The sequence below is a fragment of the Lacerta agilis genome, chromosome 3 (genome assembly GCF_009819535.1).
Source record: "Lacerta agilis isolate rLacAgi1 chromosome 3, rLacAgi1.pri, whole genome shotgun sequence".
Classification (NCBI taxonomy): Eukaryota; Metazoa; Chordata; class Lepidosauria; order Squamata; family Lacertidae; genus Lacerta; species Lacerta agilis.
The window spans coordinates 104951330-104977246 of record NC_046314.1 but is presented as its reverse complement, the minus strand read 5'-3'; the positions used below and the strand labels follow the sequence as shown (position 1 = coordinate 104977246).

The following is a 25917-nucleotide window of genomic DNA, read 5'->3' as shown; positions in this document are numbered from 1 at the left end:
CATTTGATGTGTGCATTCGGAGAGAAAACGAGCACAGAAATACGTTATGTCATGAGAAAATGTTGGACACAAAATTTGCGTGGAATTCGTTTCTATTTTTAATTGCCGACGAATGCAGAAACAGGAAGGAACAGGTTTGTGAGTGAACATGTGTCACTTGAGTAATGGTCACTGGGAGGTAACCAAAGTATTTCAGGTTTTCTCTCTGGAACAAAACAAAACAAAATTCCCATCCAGTGTATTTGAATGACTTTATGTCCTCGTAAGATGATTCCATCTTACAAGGCCACAAATATGGGCTGTTCCATCCTGAAGACTCTTCCTACATTCCTTGGCGATTCATGAGGCATAAATGCTTTGACTTGTGTGACCATCTGTGTAGATCCCTTTCATACTCCCTTCACCCCCCCAAAAAAAAAACTGAGCCAGGCCATAAAAGGTTAATCTACTTGGTGTGTGAATGTGCTTCTGCCTCTCTTATCTGTTGATTCCACCCTCCATTTGTTGAGTTACTCTGGCCATAGTTTGATATCATATCCAAACTGGGCGAGGTGTGGTCAATGCCAGCCTCCAAACCTTGGTTTAAAACCATAGTTTAAAGCAGAGTTGCAAACCACAGTTTAGAAGTTAGCACTAACCATAGGTGCCTCATTTGAGCATCATGATAAACTATGGTTAGAAGAACCAGGGAACACAGTAAGAAACCAGTATGTGGCAAGAGGAACAAGCCTATTTCTGGTCCTCTGGGTGGTTTGGAAGATTTTCCTAATTGAGCTGTGAAATCATACAAGTGGAGAAGAGCAGTGTGTTCAAAACCTGCACCTTTGGAATTGCAGTATATTTCTCTGATGATCTGGAAAGCTCAGTTGAGTGGTGTTGTCATTATGAAGAATTGGACTCTCTCCAAGGTTAGGCAATAATCCATGTAAGCCTTTTTCTCCCCTTTGTAAGAAACTGATGAAGTGTTCATGAGCACAGGCAGCTCAGTAACACGAAAGAAGCAATGGGTTTGATCCAGTGACACATGTGTAGATTTCATCCAGTGGAATCAATGTGACTTGCTTTAACCATGCAATTGTAATCCCAACTTGTCTGCGAGTAAGCCTCAATGAATTCAATAGGACTAACTTCTGAATTAGATATGATTGGGATTCCAACGTTATTCCTACTCAGAGTTGACACACTGAAATTCTTATTATATATTAGTCATTTTGTAAACAAAAACAAAAACAAAAAAACTCAAAGCAACTTACATTAAAAACAAAGATGAAAACAGCCTAAGATACACAAGTAATTGAGCCTCCAGACCGAACACCAAAACATTGCGCCCTTTGTATGTGGACATTAGTTTATCCGTATGAGTGAATTAATAATTCACTTTTATCGACTCGTGAATTTGTTATTTAATGATTGTAACTTCTCAAATCGTAGCCTAGCTAATGAGGTTTCCTCATGTCACAGCTTTTGTTTGTAAATGTGCAGCTGGCTTAACTGGGTGTCGGGAAGTGTGTCGCTTCAAAAGAGGTTTTACAAATTAGGAAAGTGTGCTCTGAAAAATGGATGAGCCTATAATATTTTGGGTGACCTTAGAAAAGTGTCCTTTGGGCAGTTATACTCAAAGAGGTGTGAAATGGAGAGAGACATGCTTTCATGTTGCAGACGATGGTGTTGTGCATCTTATTCTTCTTTAGATTGTGTTTTTACAATACCCAGTGGGATAGGTGAAGTGGAAAGAATGGCTATCCCAAAGTCACCTAGTGAGCTTCATGACTGGGTGGGGATTTGAACCCTGATCTCCCAAGTCCTAGTCTTAACACTCTAATCACTACATCAAACTAACCCATAGAAGCACTTCATGCCATTTCCATGCAATGTGTGTTCTGCCTTTGTAAGGACTCGTTCTTTTAGTGTGGCACCAAGTCTGCTCTGGAACTCCCTGCCAAGCACCAGAGTAGACCTATTTAAATTAATGGACTTGCATTTTTCAGTTGGAGCTCACAGGAGCTCAGCTCTGGCACCTCTCAGGTAGGACCTATTGCCATTCCAAGAGAACAAGAGAGGAGTTCATGGTGAGCTCCGGTCCTTCTTTTCCTAGAAAAATAGCACTAGTCACGTCCATTCATTTTAATGGGTCTACACTGAGTAGAACCTAGTTGCCTGTAACCCACTGGATGCAGAAGTGGGGTTAGATTTACAAAAAGATGCACCCCTTTGTTTTCAACGCTGATTCTGCTCTGCATTGTGCCGAAAGGTAGGATTAAGCAAACTGGCTGGTTGATGTTGGAAGCTTTGGGAGGTTCAGATGTTGTTTTTTCATCCGCTCCCAGAAGTGGTGCAAGAGATGAATATGAAATACAGTTCGCTTTCCCCCATAGCAGCAGCACATAAGGGAACACAAGCAGGTGCGGGTGTGCAGTTATTTGTACTGGTTAGTGGAGAAATGACAGGCGGCCTCTAGAAGGTATTCAGTGGCTGGGTATGTTGCTAGCAACTGCCAAGCTCCACAAGAGAATGAAGGGAGAATACTAGGGAACTGGCTCTAGCTGACGCTTGTTTTGCACCGAACATCTGCCACCTTCTGTTGGTCCATTAACAGAAACCATCTAGAAACCCAGTGTGTATTATTGGTCAGGAAACATGCAGAACCTGACATGGGGAGGGAGGCTGCAGTAGCGGCTGGTGTGGTGAGAAAGAGCTGCAGAGCCGCCGTCCCATTGCTGATGTCATTGCAGCTTACCTGGGCAGGACTGAGGCAGGGCAGTTGCAAATTCAGGGCTGCGTGGACGCACCGGCAGAACCAATCCATTTCTTCTGCTGGCGCTCCTTTTCTTACCACCACCAATCCTATCCAGGTAAGCTGCAGCAACCCCAGTGATGGAAAGGTGGCTTCACAGCTCTTCTGGCCTGGACTAGCTGCTACTGGGAGACTATTTTCAAATATGCTGCTGCTGCTGCTGCTGCCATGGATTCTGTAGAGAGTCACAAAGTGGGAAACGTGCTGGCCTTTTTTAAAGCCTTTGGTGTCACAATGTCCCAAAGAATGAACCCACAGATGTTGTGGGATGATCGTCGCAGAAGGGATGTCCCAAAGAAGTGCCCCAGTGTGGTGTAGTGGTTAAGAGCAGTAGACTCGTAATCTGGGGAACCGGGTTCGTGTCTCCACTCCTCCACATGCAGCTGCTGGGTGACCTTGGGCTAGTCACACTTCTTTCAAGTCTCTCAGCCCCACTCACCTCACAGAGTGTTTGTTGTGGGGGAGGAAGGGAAAGGAGAATGTTAGCCGCTTTGAGACTCCTTCGGGTAGTGAAAAGCGGGATATCAAATCCAAACTCTTCTTCTTCTTCTTCTCTGTTCATTAGGGATGGTAAACCCATGCATCTCTAGGTGTCAGTGGACTCTGGTTCCCATCAGACACAGCCAGACTGGCTTGTTGTCAAGGATGATGGGAGTTGTAATCCGGCAACTTTTGGAGTGCCACAGGTGGTTTTCCCGGCCATACCGGGTGCCACACTTGAGTTAGGATTTGCAAACTGTATCCAAACGCTCACAGCATTGTGGAAGTTTCATGATGCCTCTTTGGATCCAGATATTTGGAAACCCTACCCTACTCCTGATCAAGAGGGCAGTGGGCTTTCCAGGCACAGGATTGGTCTTGCAATTATATTACTTTCTCTCCTTTCTTCTTCAGACAAGGCAGTTGGATTTACTGAGCCTGATCCCAAATTAAGCCTACAGGGGTTAGCCTATAACCATGTGTTGTTTCCTTTTTTAAGTGGGAAAGTTTTTCATTCATTTCTGTACCTGGGAGCTTGAAACTTAGTGTAAAAAAGAAGAAGGAAGAAATCTCTTATCTGTAGGACTGTGATTATAATCCATGAAAGTCACAAATTTTCCTGAGAGACTGGTAGCAGATCATATTGCTTACCCTTCATAACACAGTACTGTTCCATTCTTTCATTTTTGGAGCAAAAGTAGGAAACCAAAGAAGGTCCAACTTTGTAACTAAATAACCCAGCAAACAGGGAAATTGTTGAAATGTGGGAACTGCTTCTAGCTCTGCCTTTTCATTCCGAGTTCATATTCCCTGTCATAGAGACATAATCCTTAGGTGCTTATGGAATGTACTGAGTAAACGTAGCCAGAGACTGTAATCTACAAGCAGCTGATTTTCAACAGGCACCTACAGCACTGCCAAGCACATATTAGTCATCCCCTAGAATCTGTGCAGCAAATAGCCGATCTGTGGTCTGTTCCATAAAACATGTCGAACCACTCTGCGGCGGAAACATTTGGAGGATTCTGACAATAAGGTGACTGTGGCAGCCTGCCACTCCAGAGCAGCTGTCGAGCACAGAGGTAGGAGGGAGCTGTGTGTTTGTGCAACCACCTGCCGCAAAACTAGAATAGGGATTAGGCAGGGGGGGGGCTGCCAGAGGAGTTGAATGTGGTCACAGTCCACCAGGAACATGCATTTTTCACCAGCCCTATTCAAGTCGCTCAGGATTGCCAGAAGTCTGATTTGAATGGAGCACGTGCATTAGACTTTTCAAGTGGTTTATTCCTCCAGAGCATATACGGCAGATTGGAGAGAAACTCCTGATTCACACACACACACACACACACACACACATTTCTTTGATTCCTCATCATAAGAGCATAAGTAGGACCTCTGCTGGATCAGACCAAAGGCCCATCCGGTCCAGCATCCTGTAATGAACACTAGCCAACATAATGTCTATGGGAAGCCTGCAGGCAGACCATGCGCACAACCGAAGATAGTACACAGCCATCATGGCTGGTCACCAATGATAGGCTCATCCTCAATACTGGACAGGGTGGTGGACTGGGGCACACACCAGGCCAGCATCGTGCTGAATTGATGCCACACACTAGGATAGAGAGCAGGGAGGAGTGTGGTGGTGGTGAGGTTGGGGTGGTACAGACATGCAGGATTGTTCCTGCCATCACATTTGCACCACACCAGCATTGCCACAACCGTGTTTCTCCCCTTCTCCATCCTCCTAAGCTGGCTAGATGTTGGGTGAGTGGCACAGTCTTGCCACACTATCCCCGGCTACTTATCATCTGCAGATACATCTAACCCCGCTTTTAAAGTCATCCGTTGGCGGCCAGTACCAGAACTTGTGGCCGCGAATTCCATAGTTCAACAATGTGCTTTCTTCCGCAGTCCCTCCCTGCGCGATCAGGGCTCTGGTTTGCCTCGGATAAATGACGGTCGCATTTCTGGAATCCACAGCCAATTGTGAACATCTGCTTCATAACTGGCTTTGAGTCAGTCTCCCGACTTAATCTCAGGCAGCATAATCATAAATCTTGGGCAAGCAGCTGTGAAATGCTGAGGACAGCTCTCCACCCAGCGCTCCAGGAACTCACATTAAAGAAGCCAGCATTCTTTTATAGCACGCTGCGCGTGGAACAAAAAGGTTTGAATATCAAGCCATTATCCTTTTCGGCAGGTACGGTTGCTTCTTAAAGCAAATTAATTTTTTAATTGGTGTCATGGGATAGTACAGAACAACAGGTCTATCTGTGAAACCAAGCAAAGCTTTGTGGGAGAATCCACGCTGATAGGTCCGTGACAGGTTATTGTTTCCAACACCTAAATGTTAACCATTTTTAATTAGCTTTGGAACTTTTCTCCCCGCTTCTCAGCCACATTTCCCCCCCCCCACTCTCTGCTGAACTGAAGCAAACATATGTAAAATCTCAATTAAGATTGCTTCGTTGCATAAAGAAAATCTTGAGCAATGTAGGCTGAACCAAATATTCACCCTCCTTACACCTCCAGGTGCATTTAAATTGAATTATTGGATCTCCTCCTTTCTTTTTCTGTCATGCTGCCTGTTCAGCGGGCAGATGGGACGTTTGTCAGAGACGATAATTTGTGGGCTGTTAATGCTGAGTCTGGGTGGTATGCAGCCTGTCTATTGTGCATTACAATGTATATTATTCTGTTTTAGTATGCTGACTTAATTGGAATTGCATTTGTTTTGCATAGTATTGTTGTGAACCGCCCTGGTATTGTTGATGAAGGACAGGGCTGGCCCTACTGTTAGGCAAAGTGAGCCAGCTCCTTCAGATAGCAGATGCTGGGAGGTGCTGTCGTTGCCGCATGGCCTGCCCTACACTCCCTTAGCTAGCCAGTTGTCCTCAGGTATGGTGGAGAATCCGCTCCTATTGCTTGCGTTAAAGCAATATGTTTTGGGTTAGGAAGACATTGAGCAGCCTAATTTCTCTTATTTTCTGGTTTTGTTCTTTTTTTCTTTCCTTTTTTGAAAAGGTATGAAAGTCTACAATTAAATTTAATGCATTTCGCATGCAGTAAAATATACATTTTCCAATGCTTTCGATTCGTTTGATGGAAACAGTAAAAAAAAAAAAATGCATTTCCAATGCTTTCCAATGCATTGTCCTATAAATATGCATTTTTCTAATATGCATTTTTCTATAAAATATGCATTTTGTATGCATTTTTATATTATACATATATTTGTGTGTGTGTGTGATATATATATATGTGTGTGCGCAATGCATATGTGCAGGTGTGCATTTTTTTTGCACACAGAGAGTTTCCTTCTGATTCACATGCATGTTTGGGAGAATCGGATGGGGTGCAAAAAGCACACTGAATGAAATTTCCCTCCAATTTGGACTGTACCTCCTTAAACTTCCCTGCCGTTCAAAGCAGAAGGGACACATTTTTTGCAAGATGCGCTTCCAGATTCAAAAGCAGGATGTCTTATAGCAGGGTGGGGAACATTTGTACCGCTAGACGCTGCTGAGCTACAACTCCCATACGCCCTCACAAGCATGGTCGATGGTGTGGGGGTGTGGGGGGGGGAGTTGCAGTTCAGCAAAATCTGGAGGGACAGAGATCCCCCTCACCTGCTGTTTAGCCACTGATCAAAAGAATAGACTTGATCCAGCCAAAGTTCAGCACTTTTAAGTCTCATTGATTTCAAGAAGGCAGATGAGCAACTGCTAAACCTTCTTGTGTTCAAATGATGTGGGATTTAAATGGGCTTTATCTCTGGCTGAGAGAAGCAGGTCGCAAGTTAAGAATAATATTTGGATTCTTCAACGTAAACTCTGAGCCGACCAAATCCATTGCCGCTCATGTACTGACGTCAGGTGTTCCGGGGCTGTTATGACTAAGGTCAGATTGATGGTAAGTAAAATGCAGGAAAATTATCCTTATTGCTACTTACGGTGCACACTTAATAAGGGACGCAGGCCACAAGTGCTTCGCGTAATTGGAAGCGATTTGGTGAGAAGCCTACGCTTGCCACTCCAGCGTGCGCAAATCGTAATCGTATCTTTGAGGCTCCCTCCGCGGCTTTTCAGATTTGGGATGTGCAAAGAGACACGGCGCTTTTTGCTCGGCTTCCCTATTTGCATTCAAGATCCTCGGCGCTTTGACGGATGCGCACGGCGGCCGCCTTTCTAAAGTACAAAATCGATACATTCGGCAGAAGGTTTAATTATTAGCATAATCTTATAAAAGCTTCCCAAGCTGATTCACTCGGAATGCATCTTTTTACAAAACATTTGCTACGCTGCTTGATGCCTATAATGGGGCAGATGCTGTCTTTTGGTCAGAGGGCAGCAATGCTTCTGAATACCAGCCACTGGGAACCACAGGAGGAGAGCGTGTTCTGGTCCTTCTTGGAGGGTTTCCTGCAGGAATCTCGGCAGCCACTGGGAGAACAGACTGGCTGGACTAGACTGCAGGAGGTTTTAATTTTGTATGGATAAATGTATTTTTTTTTTCTGACTGACGGCCGAATACAGAATGATGGTGATGACTGCAGGAGGAGAGAGTGCTCTTGCGCTCGAATCCTGCTTGATGGTTTCCCATAGTCTTCTGGTTGACCACCGTGAGAGCAGGATGCTGGAAGAAGTGGGCCATTGGCCTGATCCAGCAGACTCTTCTTATGTTCTTGTAATGCCCACGTGTTGCTTGCCTGATCTTCTTCTTTGGTGATCACTTGTAGCCGAGTAAGATGGTCTTCCATAAACGCGGTTTTAACAGTAAGTCCGTAAGTGACTGTGGAAGCCAATTCTGGATCCACACGTCTTTCCACAGTGGGGACATTGGTTTCCGGGTGGGGGATGATCACAGAGTGGATTTGCCGAATGTGACTTCCTCTTAGCACGTTTCTCTCTTGTGTCCTGACTTCGAGCATCTTCAAAGCCCATGACACCTTTGGTAAAGGCTGTTCTCCAATTGGAGCTCTCGCAGGCCAGTGTTTTCCAGTTGTCGGTGTTCATACTACATTTTTTTTTAGATTTGCCTTGAGAGAGTCTTTAAACCTCTTTCCATTTTTAAGTTCAGAATAGAGTAGTTGCTTTTGAAGACAATAATCAGGCATCCGCACAACATGGCCAGTCCAATGATGCTGAAGAATAATTGCTTCAACACTGGTGATCTTTGCTTCTTCCAGTACACTGGCATTAGTTCACTTGATAATGAACTATGGGCATTAAGTGACTGGACATTGCTGGATCTGCAGGTACCTGTATTTAGTGATCTTCTCCGTCCCTGTGAAAGTTCCCTTAATTTATCTAAATTGAGATCCAAAGCACGTAAGACACATCCTCCAATATTTTAGAGGGGGAAACAGGGACATTGGTGTGTATGTTACATTCTACCTCCTCTGTCGGGGCATCATGCCTCTGAATACCAGTTCATGGGCATCACAGGTGGGCAGAGTTGCCCCCATGTGCAGCTTGCAGGCTTCCTGCAAGCATCTGATTGGCCACTGTGAAAACAGGATGCTGGATTAGATGGGCCACCGGCCTGATCCTGCAGGCTTTTCATGGGTTCTTACATGCTTGGGTAAAACCAGCCCTCTCACAGATAGCACCACCCTTCTTTTGGATCAGGGCATCTCAAACTTTGGTCTCCAGCTTTTTTGGACTACAGTTCCCATCATCCCTGACCACTGTCCCTGCCAGCTAGGGACGATGGGAGTTGTAGTCCAAACACAGCCGGCGATCTGAGTTTGGGAAACCCTGTTATAAATGTAAGATGTTGTAGAGGAAGGTTGCAGTGATATCACAAAAGCTAACATGAAATGCATCAGGGATGTTCAACAGCTGTACTTGGGGGGGGTTGCTCAAAGTCTGCCAAAGGATAGCTGCTCCCCATCTAGGATGGATTAGCTCTGATTAGCCCAGTAATCCACTCAAAATATGCTATTCCCTTCTACCTAGAAACACAGTGCAAATTGGTTGGCATATTTGAAGGCCGCCAGTTTGTGTGTGCTAATAAGCCATTCTGCTCCGCTCATACACATTTAATGAAATAGGTTTTGAAATCTCCGAAAGGCAATTTGCATGAATAATTGTGTTGCATCTCGTGCAATTACTTCAAGCATTGCCACTGAAGAAGCTTTGAAAGGCACAAAGAAAAGAACAGCAACATTTCCGTTGTTGGCACGGAGGCTGTTGGGGCATGCCGCAAATACACAGAGGCTGTCAGGTGTAGAAGCCATTGATGCAGGGAAGTGAATGTTAAAGTGCTACTTTTTGGTATATCAGTAAGCCAATGCAGGGCCGGTTTGGCTCTCCCGTGGCTTCATCTGGGATGCATTGTTACTCCAATGGACCCTTCTGCAGCAAACTCCTTTGCTGCTGTCCTCAGCACTGGTGAAAGCCATGCCTGTTCTTGTTGAGTAAGAAGATTGAGGACAGGCAAAAGGAAGCACTTAACATGCATAGTTACACTATGAAATTTGCTCGCAGAAGATGTAGTGATGGCCACCAACTTGGTTGGCTTCAGAAGAAGATTAGACAAAATCATGGAGGATATCAGTGGTAACTAAGTCATGATGGTTGTGTTTTCCCTCCACTATTGGAGGAATATTGCCTCTGAATACCAGTTACTGGGGAGCACGAGTGGACATCATTTTCCTCCCCTGTTTTCCTTTCTGTCGGAATTCCCTAACATCCCTACTCAAGAGCCCCTAAATATCAAGGATCTCGGTCACTTTCCAGAATGCTTCTGAATAGCCAGTTGCTGGAATCTGCAGGTAGTGAGATTGCTGGTGTGCTCATGTCCAGCTTGGGATGCGGGTGGCACTGTGGTCTAAACCACTGAGCCTCTTGAGCTTGCCGATCAGAAGGTCGGCGGTTTGAATCCCCGTGACAGGGTGACCTCCCGTTGCTCTGTCCCAGCTCCTGCCAACCTAGCAGTTCGAAAGCACGCCAGTGCGAGTAGATAAATAGGTACCACTGCAGCGGGAAGGTAAATGGCATTTCCGTGCGCTCTGGCACTCGTCACAGTGTCTCATTTTGCCAGAAGCGCTTTAGTCATGCTGACCCAGAAAACTGTCCGTGGACAAAGGCTGGCTCCCTCGGCCTAAAAGCGAGATGAGCGCTGCACCCCATAGTCGCCTTTGACTGGACTTAACCGTCCAGGGATCCTTTACCATGTCCATCCCAAGTGCATATGGTTAGCCAACAGGATGCCAGTCAAGATGGTCATTGTCCTGGTCTTGTGTTCTTACGCTCTCTATTTCAGTGGGGCCTCCTGTGTCGGGGCAGAGCTTTCCTCCCAGTATTGACGCAGTACCGGTATATCTGGATGGCACTAGGGTGGAGCCAGTTGGGTGGCAAGCTTGGAGCTGCCTTGGACACACTTGCAGAGCCAATCCGGCTCCCCTGCTCCCCAGTCCCAGCCTTGCTGCTGCACCTGCCTCATTCCAGTGCCACCCAGATAAGCTACATGGATGCCAATATCAGAAGGGTGGCACCACTCCACCACAACAGGAGCTACTGGTATGTTTTCTATTTTTGCTTTGACGTTCCTATCATTTTCAGCGGAGGTAGCGTTTTCCATGCCATTTGTTAGCTATGCATAATAAAGCCAAGAAGAATAAAAATAATAATGGTTTGGTTGCTTTTTAAGCATCCCCCCCTTTCCTTTTAATGCAGCAATAAATGGGGTCATCGAAAGCCCTGGTCTAAAAAAAGAAAAGAAAAGCAGCGTAGCATGAAGGAAATTCAGCACAATAAATTGAATTATTATTATTTTTTTGTTCCATCACCGGTTATCCAAAGCCTTAAGTTATAGCAGCAGTAATTTGCAAGCCTTATCTCCGTGTAGTAAGCTGCAGACATTGTATAGCCAGTGATAGGGCACCTCCGTGCTTGTACTCAGCTGCATACTCGAGAGCTACAATGAAGATCAGAGATATTTTCCTAAGCTATTGCTATAGCAACGTTGTAAGAATTTCCAAGGTCTTTTCCCCTCAGGTTCACACCTGCAGTTCCTTTCAATTATTGAAACAAGATGCATACCCATGTTGAAATCCGCTGTAGTGATACAGTTAGAAGCCAAAGAATTGGTTTTTGTCTTTGTGCATTGAATTTTCTTTTTATGGACAATCTGATTCTAATTGGCCAAAGACTGTTTGTACAACAATGAGCACATCTGAACACAAGTGCCAAATCCTTCTTCCCTGGGAACCCTGGGAGTTGTAGTTCTGCAAGGGTGATAGCAGGAGTCTCCTAACAATTCTCAGCATAGAACCCATAGTTGGAAGGGACCCCGAGGGTCATCTAGTCCAACCCCCTGCAATGCAGGAATCTCAAGTAAAGCACCCATGACAGGTGGCCATCCAACCTCTACTTTTAAACCTACAACAAAGGAGAGCCCACAAGCTCTCACGAGAGTCGGTTCCACTGTCTAACAGCTCTATCGCAACCAATGGCTTCCAGAATTCTTTGGGGGAAACAGATCCAAAATTGGCCCATTCATCTGGAGCACAGTTGCCCTGATGCAAGAGAGAGGAAAGAAAAGGGAATACTTTGTGGGATGGAAAATGCACCCCATGGAAGACAGGTAGCCTTTTTTTGGAATTCATTTTCTAGCAGTTACTTAATTAGTGGGGAAATGGCATTTCATGAGGATGGGAGAACCTGTAACACCCCCCAAAAGATGTTTGCAGCTTGCAGTTATTTTAATTTATTACTTTTCTCTAAGGAGATTAAGGTGACATGCACATGTCTTCCCCCTCCCCAATGACCTTATGAAGAGAGTTAGGCTAAGAGCTGAGGAACAGCCCAAAGTCACAAGCTTCATGGCTGAGTGGGGATTTGAACCCTGGTCTCCTGTATGCCAGTCCAGCACTCCAACCACTAACACCATACTGACTCTCAGATGTTGGACTCCCAATACATTTTGTCGCCTGAGGCGAACCACAAAATGGTGCCACTCTCCCCGCCAGGGAAGAAGGGGTGAGTGGAGATCTACAACAGGAACAAGGGGGAATAAAGATCTACATAAGGATCCCCTGTGGATCCTGCCACCCAAGGCAATTGCCTCACCTTGCCTCATTTATGGGCCGGCCCTGATTGACTATATTGCCTAGAGCAGATTGGAGATGGATTGACACAAAGTTAAATATTTACCGTATATACCTGAGTATAAGTCAACCCAAATATAAGCCGAGGCACCTAATTTCCCTACAAAAATGTGGGAAAGCTTATTGACTCAAGTATAAGCCGGTTCACCTTTGCCACTGTGGTAGAGGAGGAATGAGCAGCCCAAAGCAGCCCTTTGGGCTGCTCCTTCCTCTTCCTCCTTTGCTGCTGTGGAGCTCACCCCGTCGCAGGGTTTCGAACCGCCATTCTTCTGATCAGCAAGCCCTAGGGCTCTGTGGTTTAACTCACAGTGCAATGTTCCCTTGTGTTATACAGAGAAGGCTGGGATCCTGTCCTGTTTAAGCAGGAGCCAGGGAAAGTGAGCACCTGTGGGGTTTTAATACTTCCTTAACTGATAGGCTTTCTGCCTTCTGGGGTCTAAAGTTTGCATTTATGTGAGCAGTTCAGGAATGGAACAAGCTGCCTAGGGAGAGTAAAGAACCACTGTTCTTATACACTTCTTAAGGAATGGTTGACTTGAGTATAAGCCGAGGGCAGCTTTTAAAGCACAAAAAGTGTGCTGAAAAACTAGGCTTATACTCAAGTATATAGGGTATTTCCCTCACCAAGGAGGCTTAGAACCTATTGTTTATCTGTTAAAGAAGAAGAAAAGTGAAATTGGATGCAAGCTGGTCTTGTAGCATGCCTCTAGGGGCAAAACTGTTTCCCTGCAAAGGTCACATGGAACAGATTTTAGCTAAGTAGGACCTCAAATTAGCTTTTCAAATAACCAATTTGAAATGCAGCTTGATTCTTTGTTGTTGTTGTTGTTTTTTAAAAAAAAGAATTGAAAGAGGAGAACTGTTTGGATGAAATAAAATCCTGATTACACTAACACCTGGATGAAAACTTCCCAGCAGCAGAAGCTGTTTCATCAGATATGTGTTTTACCAAAGCAGTAGGCCTAATGAAGCTTGTGCTTCTAATTGGGAGGCAATTAAATGCAGCCTCCGTTTCAGTGTATGTGTGCCTAACTCCCATTAACTTTAATGGGAATTGCACATGCCAAATGAATGGGCACCAAACACTCCCTGCGTAGAAATGTTTCTAAGTATATGGCTCAATAAGTACAGCAGACTGGCCATCGATCAGTTTTTTATTAAATAGCCATCGTTCAGAGCTATCAAAATCAATGGGGAAATTGCTATCAAGTGTCAGAATGATACACAAATTACACCCTTAGCAAAGTGGGTGTTTGGGAAATTGTAGATGTAATGTCGTGAAGTTCTTGACTTCATCCTCACCTTTCCTTTCTCTTTCTTCATTCCTTTCTCCCATACTTCCAAAAAAAAGGAAAAAGGAAACCGTGGCAGTATTGATGAAGATAACTGTTGTGGAGCTTTGGCAATGCTAGAGGTGCTACTTTGGAGGTGCCCATTATTGTGTAATAAGAAACACAGGGAGATGTTGTATACACAATCAGACCAGTGATCCATCTAGCTGAGTATTATATATCATTTCTATGTGCAAAGTGGAAAGAACCTGGTAGACATCAGGAAAGTTGTCATGGAGTAATAAACCATGGTTTAGTGTTACAAGGAAGAGCTGCAGTGGGCCTCAAGCTTGCACACTTTCACCTTTTCCATCCCCGGGCTCAGCCACAAGGAAGAGATCTGAAGCTTTTCCTTTAGTTTAACCACAGTCTTCCATTACATCCAAACCCTAACATGTGGTTAACGCTAACCATGGTTTGTTTAAACAAGCCAGCTTCTTAAACTATAGTTTGGAGTTTGCTCTACTTCAGCAAACCACAATTTAGATTAAGCAAAAGCAGTTGGGTTCAGATGACACAGAAAGGCATGATTAATCTAGGTTGGAAGCAGAAGCTTCCAGAAGCTTCCTCATGTCCATAGCCAGAGCTTTTTTTTCTTTTAGTGGGAACTTGCTGGAACTGAGTTCCGGCGCCAGTGGGTGCCAGTGCCCTTATAAGAGAACTAGGGAGATGTTCATGGTGAGTTCTGGCACCTCTTTTTCTAGAAAAATAGCACTGTCCATACCAGAATATGGCAGGGGAGGGAAGAACATACAAGCCTTAGGCCAGGCATAGGCAAACTCGGCCCTCCAGATGTTTTGGGACTACAACTCCCATCATCCTTGACCACTGGTCCTGTTAGCTAGGGATGATGGGAGTTGTAGTCCCCAAACATCTGGAGGGCTGAGTTTGCCTGCCTTAGGCTCGACTTGGATCATTCCTGTAATGCTATAAACTATGATTTAGCATCACATCCAAACCACTCCGCTCTCTCTTAAATAATGCTATTATTCTCACCCTTCTGACATAATTCCAAGGCTCATTTTCATTTGGAGTAAAAACAAGCACTTTGGTTTTAAATTCCCATTTAGGTTTCCTTAGTTTGAACACATTAATCACTGCAACGTGCGCATTTTAAATAACTCTGAGGTGTGGGGCCAATTCCAAGGAAAAACAAACGAGCGCTCAGATTTCTGAAGGGGATTTCTGAAATGAAGAGAAAGCTGCTTTGCACATTAATCAGCCTAACACGATTTCCTTCTGCTGAAGAAGAAGAAATGGAACATGGCCCAGATTCATAAGCAAGGCATCTTTAATGAGTAGCAGGGGCCACATCGGAAAAACCATTGCTACTGGATATTAGTAAATATCAAGGGGCCTCAACATAAAATAAGAATCTCTGAGGAAGGTCCAGTCCAGTGCATGTTTTCCATTTTTGATTGATGAGAACAAAGGCCCTCTTCTGATGAAATTCTCCCCAATTACACCCAGCTGGATCACTTTCTCCCAGCGTGTAAGAAAAAACTTTATAAACAAAACCTTTTGTTCCAAATGACTTGAGGGATGGGGAGGAGGTAGAGGCTAGTTGATGTCAAGGAGATGTCAGGCAAGTGCAGGTCATCCACAGGGAAGGAAAGAGCTTGAGACACGAAATGCAATTAGCTTTTATTCACAGTAAGTAGCAACACAGAAGAGTTCCTCTGGCTCGACTCAGTCAGCTTGAGACATTGCTGAAACTGACCACTTCCCCCTCTTGACTCAACTCTGGAAGAAAAAGACTGGGGCGAGGTGGTGGGCTCCTCCTCTGGGCCTGTCTGGCTTGTTGCTCAGCAGTATGCAGAGCTCTCCTCGATTGGGGTATTAGAGAGGAAAGAGAGCCAGCAGTACTGGGACTGTCCTGCTTCTGGGTGGCAGGGGCCACCTCTGACTCCTCTCTGAGTCTGTGGTCACACTGTGACTCTCAGCCTCTTGCCCTGTCCTGGAAGGTTCTCCTTCTTCTGACATCCCCCCACTCAAACCCCTTGCTTATCCCTTCCCCAGGCTGCTCCCCAGTGCCCCACCACCATGTTCCGGGGTCTAAGTCTTCTTTTCTTCTGCCTTCCCTGGGGGGGGGGGCTCTTGGGTGGGCAGCTCCCACCACTCTTCCTCATCTAGCTAGTCCCTTACAGTTGATGTTTTACAGCCAGTTTTGTGTGTGTGTGTGTGTGTGTTTTTTTTTGCTTACTCTGGATCTTTTATTTTGTCCCGGGTTTTAAGACTGCATTTAGAACGTCTTTGTTTATTGCAATTTCTGACGGAGATTGCTGTTCAAGCATGGAACGGACTCCCTTGGAAGGTGGTGGACTCTCCTTCCTTGGAGGTTTCTAAGCAAACGTTGGGTGGCCATCTGTCATGGATGCTTTAGTTGAGAGTCCTGCATTGATTGGGGTTGGACTAGATGACACTTGGGGTCCCTTCCAACTCTACAGTTCCGTGATATCATGAGATTATGGTTTCCATTAGCTGCCCCAAGGACACTTGCCGCGCCATGTGCTGGGTTCTCTGCTTTAACATGTGGCACAACCAATGTGTCACCAGGATCTCTGTGTGGTCACCTATTAAGATAACCCTTATAGCACTTTAGCAGTCAGGGCTCCTATCCCCTCAAGAATTCCAGGAACTGCAGTTTGTTAGGGGTGTGGAATTCCATGGTTCATTAGCGGTGAATAATAATAATAATAATAATAATAATAATAATAATAATAATAATAATTTATTTACTTATACCCTGCCCATCTGGCTGGGTTTCCCCAGCCACTCTGGGCGGTTCCCAACAGAGGACTAAAAATAGAATAAAACTTCAAACATTAAAAGCTTCCCTAAACAGGGCTGCCTTCAGATGTCTTCTAAAAGTCAGATCGTTGTTTATTTCCTTGACATCTGGTGGGAGGGCGTTCCACAGGGCGGGCACCACTACCAAGAAGGCCCTCTGCCTGCTTCCCTGTAACCTCAGTTCTCACAGTGAGGGAACAACCAGAAAGCCCTCGGAGCTGGACCTCAGTGTCCAGGCTGCGCGATGAGGGTGGTGAGAGAGAGAGAGAGAGAGAGAGAGAGAGAGAGAGAGAGTTGTTGCATTAATTTCCACTTGTGGCCTAATGTGTTAAGTGGCCGGGGAGTGAGAAGGCAGTCTTGGCTGGTTTTCTAGGCAGGAGGCCCTCTCAAATTCATGCACTTAAGGAAGAAATATAATACTGATAATTTTCTCATTATGGTAAAGTTCCTTCCAGAGAATGAAATACCTTTCTTATGTTAAAAGACCTCCGCCATGGTGCTCTAGGTCAGAGGTGGGAAATCCTTTTCAGCCGAAGGGTTAAGGTCCCTTCTGAGCAAATATTTTTTTTGGGGGGGGGGAACGTACCAGTGATGGGAGGAGCCAGAACAAAAGTGGGTGGAGCCATGAATGTCAATGTTACCTTTTTCTCCTTCCAGGCAAGCGAGAGTCATTATCAGGGTCCTGTTCCAGGGTGGGTGGAATAGTCAAAGAAAGTGTGAAGCCAGGTGTGGGGAGGGGAACAAGGATGCAGGGATTTGCCCTCTCCCTCCCCACCCCACCACTGCCCTCACCCCACAGCCAGAGGCTGGTTGGTTGATTGATGGATGGATGGATGGATGGAGTTTACTTATATCTCAACTTTTTCCAATGAGCTGTGCCCAAAGCGGCTTACAGCAAACATTGGAAACACCAAAATAATACACAAAATACAGAGCACGGATCATGTCAGTAAATACAAGAATGACAAAACAGCAGCGATTCTAACATACGTAGAATAAATTCAATATTACAAAAAAGCACCAATCTGTTTTACTTGTATTTGTTTATTTATTCCATTTGCACCTAAATACAAAGCAAATCAGGTGTTATCTCAATAAAATAAAAAAATTCCTTCCAGTAGCACCTTCCAGTAGCACCTTAGAGACCAACTAAGTTTGTTATTGGTATCAGCTTTCGTGTGCATGCACACTTCTTCAGATACACTGAAACGGAAGTCACCAGACCCTTAAATATAGTGAGGGAGTGGGGAGGGGTATTACTCAGAAGGGTGGTGGGAATGGGTGATCAGCTGATAGGTGTGGAAAACCTGTAAACGACTCTAAACGGCTGCAATTAGGTCTTACAGGGAAAGGCAAGGGGTGAGATGGCTAAAGATAACTTTGTCATGTATAATGAGATAAGAATCCAATGTCTTTGTTCAGACCAGGTTTCTCCATGGTTTTAAGTTTGGTGATTAGTTGCAATTCAGCCACTTCTCTTTCCAGTCTATTTCTGAAGACAGCTACTTTGAGATCTTTTTATAGAATGTCCTGGGAGATTGAAGTGTTCTCCTTCAATCTGACCAGGAAGTTATCTGACCAGGAAGTTTCTGTTGCTGGTCTTGCTGCACTGCCAGTTCAAAGCAGTTCAGAGGGAAGGGGTCCTCTCTTGCCAGGCTGGCTCCCGTACAGGCTGGCAGTAGCAAAAGGCAAGCTTTTGGGAAGGCAATGATGGCCAGTCTCTTCCCCAGGCTCCTGGAAGTACCAGCTTCCGGTTCAGGTCTCGTTGCACTTCTCCACCTCTACTCTAGGTAATAATTTCGGACTTAACTAACGCTATGCCTTGGATTGCACTCTATTTCCCCAAAACCTTTCTTCCCCTGTGAAGGTGACTTCAATTTCCAATTTCTCCAATTGCTTCAGAATATTTTTTGGGGGGGACAGGGTTGGGCTGGTTTTCTTGGGAGAGAAGCTGTGGGTGTTGTGTACATCTTTATTACTCCAGTGCCTCAACTTGGAATGGGAGAAGTTACATCATGGCACCTCCCACTCTCTGCTTTAACAGAAGCACAGGAAATACAAAATAAAATAAAAATTTCCTTCCAGTAGCACCTTAGAGACCAACTAAGTTTGCTCTTGGTATGAGCTTTCGTGTGCATGCACACTTCTTCAGCAATCGGGGAGGCTGGCATATAGTGCCACAAGTTAAGGCCTGTTTCTTTATTCCCCCCCACCCCACCCCCAATCTTGTTGGGGGATGGGCAGGTGGTTTATTGCTCGGAAGAAGCTTACAAGCTCCAGGGAGAGGGAAGCCGAAGAATAGGATTGATTAATGTGACATATTTGAGTTTTCTTTCTACTACTGTCTCAACAGACAGTCAGAGAGATCAGCTTCACACACAGTAAATTAAATTTAAATTACACAGTCTTGGCGAGAAAATTGCTCAGTTAATCTAGCCTCCTGAAATGAAATTTTAGGGTTTTGCTTCTCTCCCCCCCTCCCCACATGAACCACATCCTAATTTTTCACACCCTGTTGGTTTCTTCTAGAAATCCCATCAGTTTGGGTTGTTTTCTTTAATTCTCCCTCTGCCTCTCTCTTTCTCTTTTTAAAGTCAGGTATTCATTTTCAACAAGTTTATCTTACGGCTCAGGAATGTAATATGCCTGGCCTCAAAACAGGAAGAGGTAGCCATAAAGATTTAAGCTGCTTCTCTCATTTTAAATATTTGTTTTTTGATGGAGAAGAAGCATGTGGTTAGGAACCAGCAAAGAGAGGCCAGAAGCCTGCAATATATACATATATAACATCAAGGTGGGGTTAATAATTTTTTTAAGCAATTGGCAGGTCTGAAAATGTCACAGACACCACAAAATGCCCATTTAACAGAAGAACAACTGGTAATGGTGAGGACCTTTCCGCCAGTCATTATCTCTCTTAGCTTGACCTACCTCACAAGGCCGTTGTGTGTAGAGGTCCCCAAGGTCACCCCCCCCCAAATAACTCACACCGCACACAGGAATTTTGTTTAAGGTTATTGGCATAATTTTGGCCACAATTTTTTTAAATTAAATTACAAAATGTGAGTGGTTGCTTAGGCATTGGTTCGACTATCTGTCCCCTCCTGGGGACAGACTGACTTCCGCCCGCTTAGCAAAGGGAAAACACATTGGGGAGAAAATGGGGTCAGGGGGCCCGGGGCCCTCACCTCTCCCCTAATGTTCTCAGGGGCTCTTGCGTGGCCCTAACCCCTGACCAGGGGAATGGACAAAAGCATGGAGAGCCCCTGGATTCCTTTAACGGAATTCCCCACGCAGCAGCGGCATTGGAGGGGCAGGCACAGCCAACCACTTCCCCTCCACCAACCAACGTAATAACCAATGCCTAACCGCCAACCTTACAAGTTGTGACTACTTGCTACGCAGTAGGCGAAAACCAAATGGCAACAGCCAATCAGCCAGATGGAAAAATTCCTACCAGGCCCCTGCCCCAAAGCAGATGACCCCGTGACAGGTCAATGCACAAGCCTAATTAATGGGGGGGGGGAGGGCGGGTGATCCGGTGCACGCAGCAAAGAGGGGCTGACGCTGCGAGCACCAAGAATATATAACCTCTGAACTGTCTATCAAAATTTGCTACATACAAATCTCCCCAACGACCCTAGAGACCCTACCGCCTGTCCTGGCTATCTATTTGAGTCCCACCTTTCTCCCAAGGTGCTGTCCATACTTCTCTTCCCCTCCTCCATTTCATCCTCACAACAACCCTGTGAAGTAGGTTCGTCTGAGAGTGAGAGACTGTCTTAAGGTCACCCAGTGAGCTTCCAAGGCTGAGTGGGGATTTGGTCCAAAACACTGCACCACAGCGGCTCTCAGTGTGGTGTAGTAAATGAATAATCATAAATAGTAAACAATTAGCCATAAATAATATAAGTAGATAAATTGTTGTTGGCATCTGACTGTCTCGAGAGGCAATGGAAGAGTGAAACCTTTCTTGTTTGCCATTGTCGTGCCCAAGGATAAGTCTTGAAACTCTTACACTTGAGTAATGGCCAGATTCAAAGTCTGGCGTTTTGTGTTGTCTTCCAGCCTTTATTAAGCCAAATCTTCGAGAAAGCCAGAGAAGTTTTGTCACTGAGAACTTCCTTGCTCTCTTCTCTATTTTTCATTGTTCAATGGTGGAATGCTGGTGGACTCTCCTTCCTTGGAGGTTTTTAAGCAGAGGTTGGATGGCCATCTGTCGTGGATGCTTTAGTTGAGATTCCTGCATTGCAGGGGGTTGGACCGGATGACCCTCGGGGTCCCTTGCGACTCTACGATTCTATTATTCTATGTCTGTATGTTACAAATATGTGTTGTACCCTGTTGTTGTTGTTGTTGTTCAGTCGTTCAGTTGTTCAGTCGTGTCCGACTCTTTGTGACCCCATGGACCAGAGCACGCCAGGCACGCCTATCTTTCACTGCCTCCCGCAGTTTGGCCAAACTCATGTTGGTAGCTTCGAGAACACTGTCCAACCATCTCATCCTCTGTCGTCCCCTTCTCCTTGTGCCCTCCATCTTTCCCAACATCAGGGTCTTTTCTAGGAAGTCTTCTCTTCTCATGAGGTGGCCAAAGTACTGGAGCCTCAACTTCAGGATCTGCCCTTCCAGTGAGCACTCAGGGCTGGTTTCTTTAAGGATGGATAGGTTTGATCTTCTTGCAGTCCATGGGACTCTCAAGAGTCTCCTCCAGCACCATAATTCAAAAGCATCAATTCTTCGGCGATCAGTCTTCTTTATGGTCCAGCTCTCACTTCCGTGTTTTACCCTATTATGTACCAAAAAATAAAAGTCAGAATGCTTTAAATGTCCCTGTGCAAAAAGAAAGGAGACTGCAGTGAATGGAAATCAGCTTGGCACACAGGCCTTTCTTATTTAACTCTTTAAAAGAAAAATCCAAGAGGGTTTGATGCTAATGTGAAGATGGATTTGCCCAGTCACCCAAAAGGCACTCTAATCCAAGCATGTGTTGTTACGATTATTTCGCTCTGTATGTCATCTCATTACAAGCTTCTGGCAAAGACAGAGATTCTTCTTTGCCTTTTAAATCCCCCTTTAATGAAAACCCAGAACAGCTACCCAGCAAATTATGGGCATTTATCATGGGTGCTACTAACAGCGACCAGAATTCATTTTGCCGAGCAGATTTTCCTTCCATCTTTTACCTATCAGTTTTGGAGTTTTTTTGTTTTGTTTTTTAAAAAGGAGGATGGAGTGGAATTGAAGCACGGGGGAATGACTGCTGTCAACGACATTGACATTGCCGGCTGGCACATATTTTCTTCTTTCTTAAAGTTGAGGAGGTGTCAGATCCATCCTTGACTTCTTTTGAATGCCATGCATGTGTTAGAATCAGCAAAAAGCCCAGGGAGGCAAAACATTAGGAGGAACATCCTAATGGTGAGAGCTGTATGGGTGGCGCTGTGGTCTAAACCACTGAGCCTCTTGGGCTTCCCGATCAGAAGGTAGGTGGTTCAAATCCCCGCGACGGGGTGAGCTCCCGTTGCTCTGTCCCAGCTCCTGCCAACCTGGCAATTCAAAAGCACACCGGTGCAAGCAGATAAATCTGTACCACCGTGGCAGGAAGTTAAACATCATTTCTGTGCGCTCTGGTTCCATCACGGCGTCCCGTTGTGCCAGAAGCGGTTTAGACATGTTGGCCACATGACCCGGAAAGCTGTCTGTGGACAAACGCCAGCTCCCTTGGCCAGAAAAGCGAGATGAGCGGCGCAACCCATAGTTACCTTTGACTGGACTTAACCATCCAGGGGTCCTTTACCTTTACCTTCACCTAGTGGAGCAGCCTGCCTCAAGAGGTGTCAGGGTCTCTTTTGCCCAACAACCAGGTACAAACTCTTGTCTCTTGCTTCCTTCCCTAGCCTGCCTTCCCTTTATTGTCTCTCCACCATCAAAATGTAAACTCCAAGTTCCTAGGGGCAAGGATCCAATCTCTCTCCACCCCCTTTTTTTTGCTGGTTCCTCTGTAAAGCACAACATACATTGAAGATGTGGCATAAACCACCACTATTATCATAAAGATAATGTGTTCCTAGAGTTGGCAGCCTGGTCTGCGGTTACTCAGCAGTATTTTCACATGCCGCCAAGCTGAGCCCCGGCTGCTGCGAAAATGAATTAAGTCTGGATTCCCCGCTTCTGTGCGTGCGCAATTTCACCTGCTTTTCTAATTGTTTGTCTTGGCTCGGAACCGAAGTGCCCTGCTAGGTTGTGAACTCTGAAGCCCCCTTTCCAATGGTAGCTTTCCGTCACCGCTTGAGAAATTGCTTTCAGGACCCAGGAGGCAGCACTGGTGACTTGGGCAGGAGGAGTATCCTAGTCTTATCTCCATCTGCCTCCCTGCTGAGTTCTGCAACACAGGGCCACGCAGAGACAAAGGAACAGGAAGCTGGAGGCCAGGGCCACCCTGCCTGGTTGCGTATAATATGGTAGGCAGTTAGAAGCTGTCTGAGGTCAGAGGGGCTCCACTTACCCTAACCGATTAGCCACCACTTCCAGGGGGAGATCCTGCAGCAGTGGTCATCTCTGATTCAGTGCAAGCTGCTGCAAGCAGGACAAAAGGGGATCAGAAAAATCCTGGTCAATACCCCAAGTTCTTGGGAGCTTTGAGCCCCTGCCATGGATCTTGTGGGTTGGCCACGAAGAAATCAAAGCCCCTTGAGTCACTGAGGTAGGAAGGCAAGCAGTTCCTTCCCCCAGCATCTTCCAGGTTGGGGGCTGATAGAATCAGGTGAGAGAGGAAGTACAGGTGAGATGTTTTGAGAACTGAATCTTTCCCCCCAAGGGGTGGAAAGGAAGATGAAGAAACAGGTTTGTTAAATGTAGGGGGGTTGTCCGGTCATTGGGGGAGGGTTGTGGGAAGAAGAGGGATGAAGTAGTGAAATGGTGCCGAGGAGGAGCAGCAAAATTGGAATACAAAGGATGTTGCAGATGGAGAGGTAAGAGAGCAGGACCTGTTGTCCCACTGGACCGCTGACATAATCCTTTGTTAACTCTTCAGTAAAAAAAGAAACTGACATCACCATCTAAAAACAACAGCCAAAAGCTTACAGAGTGTTGTGAGTCTCCTACAGTTGTCGATGCCTGCCTGTGCCTGCCAACCTGGGCAATTTGACAGAGGTGAGCACCTAGTTGGACCGGTTTGATTAATTGAAATGGGCTCTTTCTTTCCTTTGCAGACCACGGATGACATCCTGGTGGCCTCAGCCGAATGTCCCAGCGACGATGAGGACATTGATCCCTGTGAGCCGAGCTCAGGTGGGTTAGGTTAGTCAACTTTTTTTATTCCTTTCCTTTTTGTTTTGATTCTTTGCATGCAGCAGGGAGTAAAAGGTGCAACCTTTTTGCAGGAACGACAGAAGAGCAATCTCTCTTTCAACCTGCAGTGTTCTGAAGGTGGTAGAGACAGAACTCAAGTCTCTTTCTAGCTCCAGAAGATACTGGATTTGAACCATCAGCATAGTCACATTCCTAGACAGAGGATATTTAAAGCTTCATCTCCACCTTTCTTTTTGGCACTGCACAACTGCAGTAGGCCATGTGGAGAGACCTGAACATGTCTCTGTGCCAGCACATTTTTAATGTGGACTAGAAACTTTATCATGGTTCCCTGAAGCACTCGCTAAAAAGTGCAACTTAATTGCATTTTGAAAATTGGTTCCAGAAAAACACATCATTATGATTACATTTTATTTTATTTTATTTGCTCCAAGTACCATGTTTATTATGGGTTCTGTGGTTGAGGTACCTTCATATATAAAAACAGAGATTTTGTAGGCCAGGAAGCTTTGGGTAACTTCCAAACCACTTGCATTCTACTGAACATACAACAGCCTGACAAATTGCCAAGGATGAAACAGTTAAAAAAAAAATTGTGGCCAGTGTGGCTACATTCTAAAACTCTTAATAAGGAACACATTGCTCCTTTGTAGACACTAACAGTTGCAGATTTCTTTGTCTAGATGTCTGTATCTGTGTTTGTGATGGTTTCTGCCCAAATTCAACTGTCAACTCAAACTCTTGGTATTTATTCTTCATTCCACCATCTTTGAAATGCATCCTTTCGCCCAACTCATGTCAGAAGCTATTGCATTTGTTACAGAGATGAATCAGAGAAAAATCCACACCATTCTTATCATCAGGTTGTGAGAAATAAGGTAGAACAGCAGGACTTGAAGGGCAAGAGAACTGTGACCCAACTTGAGGGATTTGGATATGATTCTCTGCGACCTTAACAGGAAAATGAGATATTTTTTTTCATGTCTTCTCATAACAGTGAAGACTACAAACTTTATTGAGACTCCTGGGTCCTTTGGACACTACACATGGTAACACATGATTTATGCTTTATACTGAGTGAGGTCATTGCTCTCACAACCCAAAATGAAGACACCAGTCAACAGATGTGGCTTAAGGGTCGTAACATTATGTGGAGAAGGGGGCTGTCAGTGGCCACTAGCCACAATGGCTATACTCTGGCTGAATCTACGCACACGTTTTTTTAAAAAAGCTATGAAAATGCTTTTTTATTTTTTATTTTAAAAAAGTTTTGAAAAAAACTCATTGAATTTGGCATAGCTCGCTGTCGCCCTCTAGTGTCACATCTGTATATTGTGCTTTACAACGCATTTAAAACATCTTATTTGCAGCTGTATAGCTGAGTCCTCTGACTCCACGCTCCAAGGTAGTATGCCTCTGCCAGAAACGGCAGGAGGGGAGAGTGCTGTTGTGCTCAGGTCCTGAATGCGAGTTTCTCAAAGACATCTGCTTAGCCACTGAGAGAGCAGGTTGGTGGGCTGGATGTGCCATTGGCCGGATCCATCAGGCTCTCCTGATTTTCTTGCGCGATTCGTGCCAAAAAACTGGGCTGCATCGCAATTGTTTGAGGGAAGAAATAGTGAAGTGCAGGCCTATGGGTGTGCTTTGTCCATGATAGTGGAATGGAATCTCCCGGCTGAGTGGTGGCCTCCCTCTGAATGCTATTGCTAGGAGGTGGGGACGACAACAGCTATAGGATGATATTGTCCTCATGCCCTGCTTCCCAGGAGCATTTCCTGCTTGGCAGGGGGTTGGACTGGATGGCCCTTGTGGTCTCTTCCTACTCTATGATTCTATGACTTGTAGGGACGGGATGCTGGTCCAGGAGAGCTCCTCCTTACATTCTTACCTTCCAAAGTGTCGTTTGGCAGGGCTTCTTTTCCACCCTGGAAACATTGCTTCTTAGCTGTGATATCACATTCTTTGGCCAACCTACCAAAAACGCATGCATGTTTGTAAATATCTGTGATTGGCTGTCAATACGATACGATGGCGATATTCCCCGCTAAGTCTGAATCTGATGATTCATGGCACTGCTTCAAACTCTAGGATTC

The 25917-nt window shown here is 45.3% G+C and overlaps 1 protein-coding gene across 1 annotated transcript in view; it reads left to right on the top strand.

The window, feature by feature from the left end:
- NRXN1 (neurexin 1) overlaps window positions 1-25917 on the top strand; it is a 933637-nt gene that overhangs the window by 887699 nt on the left and 20021 nt on the right. The window contains 1 exon segment of the mRNA XM_033145071.1: window positions 23725-23803. Within this exon segment, the coding sequence (XP_033000962.1) occupies window positions 23725-23803 (79 nt within the window).